General features: G+C 37.9%; 1 protein-coding gene across 2 annotated transcripts; it reads left to right on the top strand.

Annotated features, from left to right (window-relative positions):
• The first annotated feature begins 301 nt into the window (after positions 1-301).
• Positions 302-14,509, top strand: lrrc45 (leucine rich repeat containing 45). 2 transcript variants are annotated; one of them, XM_063892383.1, is made up of 18 exons: positions 302-395; positions 2,196-2,489; positions 3,111-3,172; positions 3,269-3,339; positions 3,998-4,176; positions 4,839-4,967; positions 5,436-5,548; positions 6,332-6,390; positions 6,550-6,627; positions 7,179-7,314; positions 8,688-8,765; positions 8,849-8,960; positions 9,072-9,142; positions 9,947-10,039; positions 10,653-10,745; positions 11,331-11,501; positions 12,236-12,383; positions 12,975-14,509. In XM_063892383.1, exons 2-18 carry the CDS (start codon positions 2,261-2,263, stop codon positions 13,172-13,174), a joined length of 2,022 nt encoding a protein of 673 aa, XP_063748453.1. In that variant the 5' UTR covers positions 302-395; positions 2,196-2,260; the 3' UTR covers positions 13,175-14,509. The 2 variants fall into 2 exon arrangements, with proteins under 2 accessions (XP_063748453.1, XP_063748452.1); XM_063892382.1 differs by having other exon boundaries at positions 11,328-11,501.
• The last annotated feature ends 387 nt before the right edge of the window (positions 14,510-14,896 follow it).

The following is a 14,896-nucleotide window of genomic DNA, read 5'->3' as shown; positions in this document are numbered from 1 at the left end:
GTAATCCATTTACCCACAAAATGTAGTGGAGTAAAGGTACTTCCATGTTTTACTTCTGTACAGTACTTGAGTAAATGCGCTTACATTACAACAGTTGAATCACATTTATAAAATGCTTTTTGCTTTTTAAGGTTGATTAGAATTACACTTTAATTAAGTTAATCAACATTAAATTCAACTGAATCAACAGCTAACCGCGTGCATACAACTAATACGTATACGTTAACCGTCTGAGGACTGGGAAATGCTCACGTTATCAAAACTACACTGCCCAAGATGCTTAGCGCCCTACTTACTCTTCCTGGTTACTTTGTCGCTTGGCTTCCTTTGCCTGTCAGCTGTGCTGTCCAAACAACAATAACTGCCAGGAAGATACTTGTGCTACAGTCTTTGAGGTTTGTGAGTGTTTTACCTGAAGATGACTTTATTATTGATTTAGCTAAACTCTCAGAGGCTTCCGTAGTTTACAGGACGGTTACCATTTGAAAGCGTTTCACGAGCCTTTGGACACGTTCTTGAGACTCTCATTCAAAATTAGACAATTTAAGTTTAACTTGCTTATCTCCACGATGCACATATTGTATAATAAAAATCAATACATTTTCTTAAACTGGGGAAGCAATATGTCAATTCGGCCCACACATTAGGATGTATTTAATTTAGTGTTGTGCGTTTTTGTGATGTGGACTTCCTTCCGACAAATGTCAAACATAACAGTCAAAGCAGTTCTTAAAGTTTGAATGTATTTTTAGGTTATGATATTAGGTTGGATATTGCCGAACTGATGAGGTGTATGTAATGGTGTAGGGTGCATTTTAATTGTGATGTTAATGTGTATGTGTTCATGATGTATGTTACTCTAAACTACTGTAGTGTTTCTGAAGGCTGTCGTACTTTTAAGAATAGTGCCAATTGTTATCAGCAGCAGCTGGTGCAATGTTCTCATTTACAACGTTTTTTAAAAATTGTTTCTATTGAATGAGTGGAACCTATACTTTTGGGTTTGACATGTCCTAAATCAGAGGTGGAAGAAGTTCTCAGATAGTTTACTTCATTAAAAGTAGAAATACCAAAGTGTATAAATACTCTGGTACAAGTAAGTACTGTACTCAACCAAAAGTAAAAAAGTATGAGCATCAAAACATACTCAAAGTATCAAAAGTAAGAGTACTCCTTATGCAGATTGGTCCATTTCAGAATAATATATATTATATGTTTTTATTATGATTATTGATACATTAATGCTTTATCAAACTGATAAAGGTGGAACTCGTTTTAATAGCTTTAAATACTGCTGGGTTACATGTGAATTTACTCCTGGTGTATAAGCCAACTAACTAAGTGTATATTATTTTATTATCAATCCATATATGTAGGTAAATAAAGGTTCTACATAAATGTGGTGGAGTAAAAGTAGACATTTACCTCTGAATTGTAATAATAATAATAATAAATTATATTTATTTAGCGCTTTTCATGAACTCAAAGACGCTTGTAGTGGGGTCGAAGTACAAAGAAGAATACTCAAGTAAAGAACAAGTCCTTCAAAATTGCACTTAAGTGCAGTACTTCGGTAAATGTGCTTAGATACTTTACATCACTATGTCAAATATTCTTCCTGCTGTCCATCACAGTGGGCGCAGTAACTCAGCTCCTCACATGTGCTTATTCAGCGACCATGTATTGTATTCCATATCAGAAACTGACCCGTTGGTAGATGAATCCAGCACAAAGGAAGCACTGAATCTGCCACACATAAGAGTTATATATCATTTGGCCTAAAAAATGCAGCATGCTTTTTCACTTTGGCCGTTCTGCAGCTATCTTGCATAAACTCCTAGGTGATTTCATTAACTAGTCTGCATAATTGCTTGACTAAATAGAAAGTCCTTGTTTGGTAGAGATCACACCATGATCAGTATAATACACTTTTCATTGATAATGTTGATAGTAATTCAAACATGATCATTCCCTCTTATATTGCAAATTATAATGCAATTGCAATATCAATCAAAAATGATAGCAATAAGTTATTCTTTCCAAGTCATGCAGCCTTAATCAAAAGTCTTGTTTTGGCTACCCAGTCCCAATGATATTCAGCTAGCAATCACACATAGAAAACCACCAAATCTTCAAAATTCAAACGTTACTAGGGAATGGTTGCCTTGTTGCAAATTCACTCTTTTCTTCTCCAGTCAACAGGACAGAGTTGAGAGATAGTTAGATATCTCAGATGAAAAGGAGAGACTGGTGATGCACAATGGAGGACTTCCGGCGGACATACATTCGTCTGTGTAAGGACAGCGGGATGGAGCCTCAGGAGAGTGTGGTGGCTCGGCTACAGGAGAGCAGGGGGGCTCAGAGCTCCAGCCTGGACTTGAGTGGACAGAGCCTGTCTGTAGAGACCTGCTCCGTGCTGGCCAGGGCCTTCCAAAAAGACACCGTCTTTACAGAGGTGCTGCTTAGTGACTGTATGCTCAGCGAGGAAGGTGCGTAAGTCTTAAGATCGACAAACAGCCATAATGAAGCTGAGTGTATTATATTGTAAGTTACTCAGTATTTCCGCAGGTGTCAATGGGCATACATATAAATGCAATTAGATTCTCCATATGATGCAGTGGTATGCACATTTACTGCAGCTATTTAAAAAAGTAAAAAGACCCAAACCAACGATGTGTAATTCTGTCTCTAAAAACATTCTGAATTTCCTACCTTGTCTTTTGCTCTCAGCTCCAAACCCATTCGATCATTTGAAAGTTTAAATTCTAAAAGAGTCTCAATAGTTTCCCTAAACAACAGGACACTGTAGACTTAAAGAATCTCTACACAAACCGGAAAAAATTGTGCATTTGGTGGGGACTATTTTTATTGGCGGATTAATCCCCATCTGGTGTTCTACTTAGTATTTGTGGCAGCAGAAAAGTGTATATGAATCAAATTAAACTAGTGTGAGTGTGTGTTCATGGTGATGGAGGAACATGTCACTGCAACTGTGTGGCTCAATAATGTGTCAGTAGTAGTTTTTGGAGGAAGAGTCATTGCTGGTTTGGCTCTGCCATGCACTGAGTTTGATTACATGAATTGTAACATAATGCTTGTGTGACTCACAGGTGCAAAAGTACTTCTAAGTGGACTGTCAGGTAACACATCTGTAAAAGTCCTGGATCTGAAGGTAACAACATTTAAATTGTCTGTCCTGTCAGACCCTAATGGGTTTAATTTTGTGGGACATGTTGATATTCTGTTTATGCAACATCTGTTTTTACAGGGTAACAACCTGAGATCGACAGGGGCTGAGGTGTTGGGAAAGCTGTTGGCACTAAACAAGACTCTGCGTCGGTGAGAACAAGGATTTTCATATCAGCTTGTTGCTCCTGTATTGGGTAATTCTAATATGAATTAAAACAAAAAAATAATAACTCAAGTTTCACTTACAAGCTGTTTACAGTGCTTTCATCTTCTTTTTATAAGCTCTCAATAACAACTAAATGAACTCCACCCACTGATAGGATGCTATAAAAAAACATCATAAATGTGCTTAGAAGGCGACCCTGAGTTAGGATGATTTTGTCAAAATGCTATGTTCAAGGTCAAGAAATAACTTTCCTGCTCGAATCATATCGACTTCAAAAAATATTTCGAACTGAACAAATTGTTTTTCATGATACAATCAGAATATAAATGTTGCTTTAGTTTAGAACAGTTTTTTGCATCACCTGGTGTATCATTTTATTGTTTTTGTATTGTCATTAATTGTTCCTCACAGCAACGGGGTTACTTTTTCTTATAGAAACCATGCCTTTTGATACAATTTATAATCCAAAATGCAATCCAAAGGACACTAATCCAATTTGATTACAACATTATTGAAATCAACATATTTATCTGCCTACAAAGTATTTAGGATCAGCTAATTAACTTGATTTCTATAGTGAAATAACCCCACACTGTGTACCCATGAACACTTGATACTTAAACCTGTGAATGCTGTTTGCAGGCTGGTGTTGGAGTGGAACGCTTTGGGCGTGTGGGACGAAGCCTTCTCCCTCCTCTGTGATGGTTTGGCTTCCAACAGCGTGCTGACTCAGCTGGACCTGCGCAATAATCAGATCAACCACCATGGAGCATCCGAGCTCGCACTGGCACTTAAACGCAACACCACTCTGCAAGTACTGGGTGAGGTCTTGGTGATGGTTGTTCCAAGTAAAATCACAGATCGTTTATGCATGCAATCAAACAGATTATACGAGACCTACCAGTACTCCTAGTTCCACTACCAGTAGCATAATATCTTCAAATTATTGAATCAGATTTAATTACATTGACAAAAAACCCAATTTAGCTTACCTTTAGATATGATATTTAAATCTACATCAGGATTTGGCTATATTTTTTTGTACGTTTGCCATGTCACTGCATCATCAGCTCTGTATGACAATTTCTATAAAAGAAATAATAATATTTGCCTTTTTTTTATCAATGCCTGAAGTCTGTACTGATCCAGACTGTACAGTTCTTTGACTGTAACTTTATGCCTTGGAAAATATGACAGTATACATGGTCAAAACAGTTTGAATTCATGTCTATCACATATATATTTTTCTAAACAGGCTTGGCCCATATAAATATGATTTTTTTCCTCTGGAATTTCCCTTAAAACTGTTAATTTTGCTACATTCTTTAAATCGGAGTGGGCTTTGCAATTTGTCAAATATTTAATACATATTTTAGTTATTTTTGAGTCAACAATAAACATGCTATGTCGATATTTAAATTGGTCTGAATATGAAGTTACCTATATCTTGATAGAATATGTTGACCTGACTGACTGTTTTCAGACCTGAGGTGGAACAACATTGGCCTGCTGGGCGGCAGGACTCTGCTGGAGGCTCTGCAGCAGAACAAGAGCATCACGCAGCTGGAAATGGCAGGGAACAACATACCCAGTGACACACTCAAAGCACTTGGTAATTTGTGTGTGCACGTGTGCGTGAGTGTTTATTAGTGTGTTCGTACAAGAACAGACGCCATCTATTTTTCTTTATATAGTTTTGTAAATCATTTTTTTAATCCTGACAAAAGTCTGAAAGGAATAGTTTAACAACTTTTGTCAGGTTCATGAATTCTTATGAAGAAAAGTAACATAAGGATCTTTTGTGGGTGAAGCATTAGTTTATGTTAAAACTTTAACCTTGTTGTTTTGATAAATATTCAGAGAAAATAATAATTACTACAATAAACTCCATATTTGATTTTTACTGTAACCCCATGGCTTCACTTCACGCTACTGGGAAAGTACTGACACTATTCTAATGGGAACTGATTTGATTGTGGTACTGATTGTCCTCTAGTGATACCTGTTAACATGCAAACCATCCTCTGCTGTCTCTCTATCCCCTCAATACCCTTTGGCTCCTGTTGTTGAACCCTCTCAGAGCAGACCACAGGACACAACTCAGACAGACAGAGCAGCCTGAGGGAGAGCCGCAGCAGGACGCAGGTCCTCGGCAAGGAGATTCAGATACTGAAGGAAGAGAAGGGGCGGCAGGTAACCCTGACATCAAAGAGTTAAATAATTAGGATTTGAATAAGTTCATTGATGGATGAAGGCTTTTAAGAATCACATAAAAATCCAGATAGTCAACTATGTTTTGGGGTCTGTTGGTTTGTTCCAGATAAAATGGATGGATTAGATGGATGAAATTAGTTTAGACATACATTTCCTCACATGAGGAATTATCCTGATCTTGACAACCCTTTGATCCAGTTTATCTTGAAACACCATGTGGTAAATAATTGGGTTTTTCTAAATAGATTGGCATTTCAATTTAGTACAGGTGTTCACGCTCACAAGAACATGCAGACTAATTGCTTTGATGCTCCCCTCTGCATCTAAAAGATGGATTGAAAATTATATTTTTAGAAACATTCATGGGTCCCCCGGACCTTCTCTCTGCCTAATGCTTGCAAAACGGCAGTACTTGCTGTTTCGTGGTCATTACGTTATCACTGATCGTGTCATTTGAGTATTCTACTGTGTGGACCTGCACATTTAGCATTGACGTTAGCTAAAAACAGCGCTATAAAGCCTCACAGAGCTGCTAATATGGCCGTGGAGTCCTGCTATGGAAAGACCTCCTTAGTAGTATTCAGTAGAAATTTTGATACTTAAGGAAAAGTTGTCTTGAGAGTATGGGGTCTGTTATTTGTGAAAGTGAAACCTAAAAACCTTTTTTTATACAGAAAAGATGATGTGGGAAATATCACTTTAGATTATAAGTATTATAATGAAGTATTGCTGATTTCTGTCGTTAATTCTCCTCTCTTTTAGTTCCTAAGCCTCATGGAAACCATAGACAGACAGAGGGAGGAGATGGGACGCTCCAGTGGGTGAGTGCAGGTCATCGGCCATGACTTTAAACCTTTAAATTGAACCTGGAAAGGAGATTAAACCAGATACATCACATGAAACATCATCATTAAGTAATCACATTGTGTATCCATGACCTCACGGCATTGACCTCTTCCCCTTCGTTTGTGTTGGATAAGGTCTGCCTCCATTCAGATAGGCCAGCTCCAGGAAGCTCTGAATGAGAGGAAGTCAGCTGTCAACTCTCTCACTGCCAAGTAAGCATTTCATTTTCCTTTATTCAAATCAGAAGCTGTAGATGTAATAATATGTATCTGTGTCACTGTCTTTTAACCTTTAGGGATTCAATTCAAGTGAAGTAGAAGTTTGTTAATACTGAGATCTGCTGACATAAGATACTATAAGAAGCACTCAAATTAATTAATTGATAAATAAAAAAAACATATTTAACAACGGTCTTTAACTGTTTATTTTTCAGTGTTTAACACACCTACTGGTTGAACAGCAATTTACATTGTAGGCTTTATTCCATCATTGCTGCCCATTTGCTCCAACAATTTAGTTTGCTCTTGTCAATAATAAACCCTGTTTCCACTAAAACTCCTGCGATTCACTGTTATCGCTTCACAATCAGCAGCAAGATAAACAGCAAAGCCAATTTGAGGGGAATACCGAACACTTGGAGCACTGCTTTGGTTGTTGTGCAGCCTCAAAAATAGGGCCTGTAATATTGAGAGTATTTTTTCGCTCGTGTTCATCCGCAAATGCCCATGCAATAACTCTGACCACATGATGTGATCGTGTGCAGACTACAGATGACTGAGGCTGCCCTCGCCCTCTCAGAGCAGAAGAACCACAACCTGGGAGAGCTGCTGACACGAGTGAAGTCTGAGAAAGAAGAACAGAGGGACCGACAGAGCAGAGAGAGGAAGAAGGACCAGGAGGTACGGACAGATGGCAGCAAACCATGACTCACATGGGATTCTGACAGATGTTTCCACATTTTTCATGTGTGCTTTACCCTGTTACTTTCTCATGAGAGCTTTCACATGTGCTGCTAAATTTAGTGAGGTAAATACTTTTTTCCACTGGCTGTTCCTTACACGGTAAATCAAGGTCACATGACCATATAGATGGGAAACATTTAACCTACACAGAGACATAAGGTGACCTCAAAATCGTATCTCAAATCGGCCAATAAATCCAGTTCCCTTTACAAGCCAACAAAGAAGTGAGCATTGCAAGGACTAACGTAGCGCTGTTAAATGCTACAGGACAGTTTATATGATCTCTTACATGACGTCCTAAGATGAATCCCTGCCACACACCCTTGGTAACTGGTAGAACTTCAGATGTAGCTGTGTCTACTACACAACCTGCCAAGTTAGCCAGCTAAATAGGTAGCATAGCTCCCATTAATAACAGGAGATATTCGTTTATGTGTCTGTGTTGGAGTTGGCTAGATAACTTAGCTTGTTTAGCAGGACATCAACATGTTATTTGATGACATGAGAGAGGGCAGTTACAACACATTAGATAGCATTACATTTTATTTAGCTGACCTTTGCGATTTACATGCACTTCAACCGAAGACATACAGGAGCAATACGGGGTTACGTATGTTGTCCGAGGACACCTTAACATGTTGATTGCAGGGTTGAAGATTTAACCGCTGACCTTCTGATTGGAAGGAGCTTACTTACTGTATATAGGAAATAAAAGTGAGAGTAGAAAATAATAGTCACCTAAAATAATATTGGGATAATCAGATTAAAAGAGGCTTCTGAAATCATGCAGCATTTTAAAATTACATTTCTTCTTGGATTTTTTTTATTTTTATCAAAATGAACCCCTAAAACACCGACAATATGAAAGACGACATTTCATAATTTTCCCACACATTGATTTCTTTTATAGCTTTTTATAAAAAGGTTTTTTTTTCTAACAATATGCATTAATAGTAGTGGTGCGTAATTAAATATACATAAGTATATACCACATGGTAAAAAAACAAAATACAATATAATATAAGTCCTAAAATGCAAGTGAGAAAATAAAACTTGGGTGATCGTACTTTTTTTTAATCTAACTCTTATATTGACTTATGAATATGTGTGGCAGAGATCAATTTCCATCTCTTTGTCAACAATATACAGCCTAATAGATAAAAACACTTCCTGAAAAATATAATTTCATGGTTCAGCTCTGCAATGACTGTTTCGGGTCAAGATTTGCTCAGTAATCACAACATGAATAAAATGAATGAGTATTTATTTAAAGTCTGCTGTAATGTTCCTCACGTGTTTCCATCCTGTAGGACAATGCACTCAGAGAGGGCAAACTCCTCAGAGAGACCCAAAACCTGAGCGACACCAAAGCCCAACTCATGAATAAAGTAAAAATACTCTTTCTTTATTACAGTGTGGATTTATGTCTGAGGATTTGCATGCGTGAGCCTGATCGTTGTGTGTGTGTTAGGTGGAGGATCTGGAGCGCAGGTGTAAGTCTCAGCAGCAGCAGATCTTTGAGCTGAAGCAGGAGCTGACCAACAGCACCGCCGAGCTCAAGCTGCAGCTAGCACAGGCAGAAGGTAACTCACAGAACACAAACCCACACACACTTTCTTTTTTACAGATGCATTAAGAGAAAGTCTTTTACTACATAAAATCCAGCAGATTTATTCTATGTCTCCCTCTGATAGACCGTCTGGAGATAGAGAAGCGGAGGTCCAAGCAGGCTCTGCAGGACAGCGACAGTCTCCGCCAGAAAGAGGTGCACTCAGGGACTCATGATTCATAAACCAAATATATTATTCACAGTTCAAATCATTTGGTCCTCAAAAGAAGAAGAATTAAATGATTGAATTTATTTTTAGTCTATGCTGCCACTATCTTGCATGACAGGGAGAGTTAAAACTTGGGGTTATCAATCCGTTTTCCAGTCCAGACTCCTATTGAACCACAATGCTGTAATTTGGCTCTACATTTTCAATTAGTTAGTCTTAGTTTGGGCAGTCTGCAGACTCTGCACTCTGATTTGTCAGTGTATACTATGTTCAGCTGATTTATGAATAGGGCTGCATGATTTGGAAAAAATAACTAATTGCATTTATTTTGACTGATCTAGCTGTTGCAATAAGATTCACGATATCAAAGGGACTGATGATTTGTCCACCCTGATTCTCTATATCAGTGAAGGATGTATTTAAAAGAGGATCCGTATCAAACAAAGATCTTTTTTAAGTCTGTAGAATACAAACTGTATGCCCGGACATCAGTGCATTACCACATATTTTTAATCAAATAGACATTTTTCAATGTTTTTCCTGTGACAGATACTGCGCCTCCTGCAATTTGAATATTGCACTGGCCCATTTAGCAATTTTCTAATAATTTTGATTAATTACACAGCCCTTTTGCATAGTCACTCTAGCCTGTCAGAAGCATTATAGTGCACTTGTTACGGGGAGATGGATTTTCTACCTTTTTAAATGTTTATTGTTTATTTCACTTTTCTGTATGATTCATTACATTTCCATATTCTAATAAATAACACTACATATAATCTAATGTACAGGTGGAGCAATTGAATCGTCATTTGGAAGAGTGTGAGAGGACTCTGCAGGAACGCATCTTCAAACTGGAGGGACAGAGGATACAACTGGAGGAGGTCAGAGTTCAGAGGGTCCATGTTTTAACAGCCAGAAACGACATGTTAACAACAGGTGTTAGACAGTAGTTATTTATTAGCCCAAATCCAAATGTTCTTCATTTAGTGGTTAAAAGGTAGCAGCTATATACTTAGCTATAAAATATAACTATACATCAGCACTACAGGGGCTACGCAAATGATACATGAAGAACTGTGATTGGTTGGTGTTTTTTCCCACATGTTTAAGCTCTGATGTGTTTTACAGGCAGGAAGGCACATCGTTATTCTGGTGATGGGGGGGCTATCAGGGCTTAAATCCATAGCTGAGGTTCAGTGAGAAGGGGGCTGTATTAACTGAAGGGGGGGCATTATTACTTATCTTGCCTAACTGTATTTTCCAGACACGTTATTCAAATCCACAAGGGGGCCTCTCCTCTTTCCACACTGGTAATTTCCCACTTGGAGAGGCACAGTTAGTGGATGCAGTAAAATTAAAATCTTGATATTTCAGGAGCATTTCTACAGAATGAAACTACAGTGTTCCTCATTTTGGTTTCTATCCTTAACGGCTCCTTCAGGATCTACCTGTGCTCTTTATGTGACGTCATGTGATGATGTCATTGTGTTGTAGGAGCTGAGTAAAGCCAGAGCGTTGTGTGTGACGGAGAGGGCCCAGGCGGAGGAGGAGCTGGGTAGAATGCGAGCTCAAGTTCGCCTGGAGGAGGTAGGTTTTAAAAACCAGTTATTCAAATATCATTATATTTTCAGTTACATTTATGATGGCATTTATGAGGGCTTTTGTCTGAGGCAACATGATTTGTAAATAATTTTTTGTTTGTAAATATTTTTTTGTTTTTGTTTATCCTTAGATTTTACTATTTCTTATTGTGTATATTTTGTATTGTCTCTATGTTTCTAATGCTGCTGGAACAAAATAATTTCCCAAATTGGGATCAATAAAAGTCATATCTATCTATCTATCTATCTATCTATCTATCTATCTATCTATCTATCTATCTATCTATCTATCTATCTATCTATCTATCTATCTATCTATCTATCTATCTATCTATCTATCTATCTATCTATCTATCTATCTATCTATCTATCTATCTATCTATCTATCTATCTATCTATTTATAAGGTACAGTCAAAGGCAGGAGAATTACCGTACAATATGTTCTCCTCCCCTCCCTCCCATTTATTGTTTTTAATGACTCTTTGACTTATCAGTAAGCAGATTATCCCGGTGAATTAAACTCAGTTACAATCCTCCTGACATAACCCTTTGGTTTCCCCTGGGCAGCAGGAGCATGTGTCCTGTGTGGAGGAGAAGCTCCGCTCTGTGCGCTGCGGCCTGCAGGAGGTGCAGCTCCACTCCTCGCAGCAGAAACAGACCATCTCTGAGCTGCAGGCCAAGAACAGCCAGCTGAGCATCGGGATGGACGGACTGCGGCGCCGGACGGAGGAGCTGCAGCAGGTCAGGACCCGCAGCTGTCACACCTTTAACAATTTAGCTTGTGTGGACATCATTAAATCCCATATGTGACTCACAATAGGGATTAAATAGTAGTGGTGCGGGATTAAATAAACGTCCTAACAGGAAGGTGAGAAAAATAAATTTGGGTGATCTTACATTTTAAGTTAGTCTAATTTAAATATTTTTTTCTTCTGTGAAAAACATACTTGTGTAAAAAAGGTCCTGTAAATGTTGTTTAATATGTAATACAGGCGGGGAAACAAGTTGTGCTAGGATATTTTATAGTGACTTGTTTTTCATCTTATTTCAAACATGGGGAAATAGTGCACAAGGTTTGTTTAAAAAAGTCAGATTTAAGTTCGATCTGAAATGATTTTTCTCCTGTGCTCCTGTTATAGAAAAAGTGTGGCACATGTAGGGTTAGAAATACTATTTCTCTCTTTCAACATCAACATTATGTTTTTCAACATCCTCTAGCTTTTTCCGATGTCAAACAATCAAACATTGATTCAGAATCCAGACATGAACCGATTTGATGACCATCAGTCATCGTTAGCCTCTGCTTATTGATATTGGCTCATACAACTGACTTTAAGTGAAGTGGTCCGATGTTTCTCACTCATAAATATACTCATAGTTGCTGTACAGCGCCCTTATCGATGTGACAAACCTCCGGGAGTGATAAATGATAAATGTTTGGAGCTGGGTGTTGATCGGATGGCGTTTTGTTACAGGATCTGTCAGGGAAGGAGCAGGAGAAGGTGGCTGAAGTGAGCCGGGTGAAGGTGGAGCTGCAGGAGCAGATTGGACACCTACAGGCAGAGAGGACGGCACAGGGAGGACTTAGAGAGAAGATCAGCGCTCTGGAGAGAGAGATTAAAGGTTCACACCACTGTTTATTTCCATAGCTTCTACACAAGGCATTGTTTCTGTTCTCAAAAGGAAGAACATATTATCAAGCCTATTATTATTCCAAGTCAAATAGATTTTTCATCAGATATTAATACAAATGTTAGATTAAAAACATTTGACTTAACTTTCAATATATCTGATAATTTAAATATTTGATTGAGACATAATTGCAAAAAAAATGGTTGACAAAAATAGGAAAATATATTTTGTCTAGTAATGATTTAAAACTTGTAAGGAATTTTTGTTGACTACAACTGGATTTCAACTATGAAGGATAAAAAACATAAATGTGACTAAAACTATTGAGCTTTAAGCATTTTTCTTTAAAGAATAATGATAATAATTCTGCAAACACTGTTTGAAACTAAATGAAATTACCCAGGCCATCTAGTAGTTTTCCCCCTTCTTGCTTAGTAAAATAAATAAATAGCTAATTTGTTTCAAACATTATATTTTCTCCTGTAATCATGTAACACTGTAGATTTTTAACTCATCATGTTTATAATATAAAACCTCTGTCCTCATTCATACCTTTCTTCTTCTGTGCTTGCTTTCCTGCAGTACTCAGCAGTAACCACAGGGAGGTGCTCCTGGACAAAGAGAGTGAGATGTCCTCCATGCTGGAGAAGCTCCGGCTGAAGGAGGCGGAGATCCAGAGGATGAGGGAGGACGAAGCCAACAGAGCCAGCTACCTGCAGAGCGCCATCCTCACCTACGTCCAGGGATCGCCTCTAGGACACTACAGCAGCCCCAAGAAATGACCGAAAGACCACAAGCATTCAACTGTAACCTCTGAGCCCTCAGGTCATAACCTCCTGAAGTATAAAAATAAATCATGAGTGTCTGGACATGAAACATTCGGAAAACTCAGGAGAATCATGAGTGTGGGGGGACATTGGAGCTGGGCTGTATGACTGTGAGCTGTAAACATACCTAACACAATGTGCATATCCAGTCAAAAAAGGGTTGAAAAGTCCTGGGGGAAAAACGACTGGCCCCACATCCAGGACATGTGGAGGACATTCATGGTCCCCAGAGAATGTGGTTTCCCTCTCTGGGACTAATTCACTTTTAAGTATTTTGATCCATTTGCCCTTTTATTGTCTAAAAAAACATTGCCAGCTGGATGAGATTATAACCTGTTTCAAAATACCGTGTTTTTATCCTTCTTCAGCTTAAGCATCAGCTTTTATTAATTAACAAAGGCGACACTACACTGAAAAAACTGAAAGGTTGACTTTAATTAAATGTATTATGTCAACAAATTTCAAGCAACTGTATTAGGTTAGTTGAAAGCAATAATATTAAGTTAAAGCTATTTAAATGTAATATTATTGCTTTCAACTAACCTAATACAGTAATGTGAAATCTGTTGACATAATACATTTAATTAAAGTCAACTTTTCAGTTTCTTCAGTGTATAAGGTGTCTTATATGCAACATGCTAAGTACCTTTAACTGTTTAGATGTGCAAGAATTGAACCTTCAGTAAAGTCTGTCTTATCATAAGAAAATATTTGATCCGGGACTAAACTGCTGTTGAAAGAACAATTAATTTGCTTTGAACACAGCCCTCTCTTATGCTTTATATGTTCTGAGATTATTGCCAACACATGCCTACTCTCATGTCTCTAGCGCTCCCGTTTGCTCCGTCTACTGTACTGTCCTTAAATGGACCGTGCGTCAACATTTCTCTCTTTGAAGCCCATTGAGTTGCATATTGTTGTTCTCCTCCAGTCTAGTTGAGTTGAAGACACTGAAGTGTTTACATACAGAATGAGATTTGCTTCAAATAGGCCTTAATATCTTATTATCTTATCTGTCAGTCCAGACGGCTGCCTCTCTCCAGTTCAGATATAGAAAGCAGTTCACTGATTCACAACATGTCTGTTGTTTTTACAAATTATTTCATGAAGTATATCCTAATTGAACTCCTGATTCAGTCTTTTTTTTTTTTTTTTTACAAATTGCTGTTTTATATCTTCATATTGTTTCAAATTGTTTTTTTCAAGTGATTTACCATTGTTCTGTGTTTGATTTACACATATTTTCTTTCAGTGAATCGTGGTATTTCTGAAATAAATCTCTTGATTTTTCTTAATGTGTGGATGAATTAGCAGCTGATCTGGAAAAGCCTGTGTTGCTTTTTAACATTTAACAATTAACATCACAGTATTCAGTGTGTTGTGCTGGTGGGGTGGGGATGTATGAGGTCACTGGGTCTTGAAATTACAGCCAAAGATCATTAACTGTGAAGATGGTTCACATCCATTTAAAACCTTTGATAGTCACAATGGCGGGAACTACCAATGTAGGCTAGTGGTTGTTACAGTAGTAATTGTAGTAGTATTCACATTGGCAGTAGTAGTAGTAGTAGTAGTAGTAGTAGTAGTAGTAGTAGTAGTAGTCTGGCTTGCCATAATTCTGAAGCCAGAGCTCTAGACTCAATGCCTGATATAATTGAATGTTTTTATTTGAATGGC

This window comes from Eleginops maclovinus, chromosome 10 (genome assembly GCF_036324505.1).
Source record: "Eleginops maclovinus isolate JMC-PN-2008 ecotype Puerto Natales chromosome 10, JC_Emac_rtc_rv5, whole genome shotgun sequence".
Classification (NCBI taxonomy): Eukaryota; Metazoa; Chordata; class Actinopteri; order Perciformes; family Eleginopidae; genus Eleginops; species Eleginops maclovinus.
This window is presented reverse-complemented; position numbering and strand designations above follow the sequence as displayed.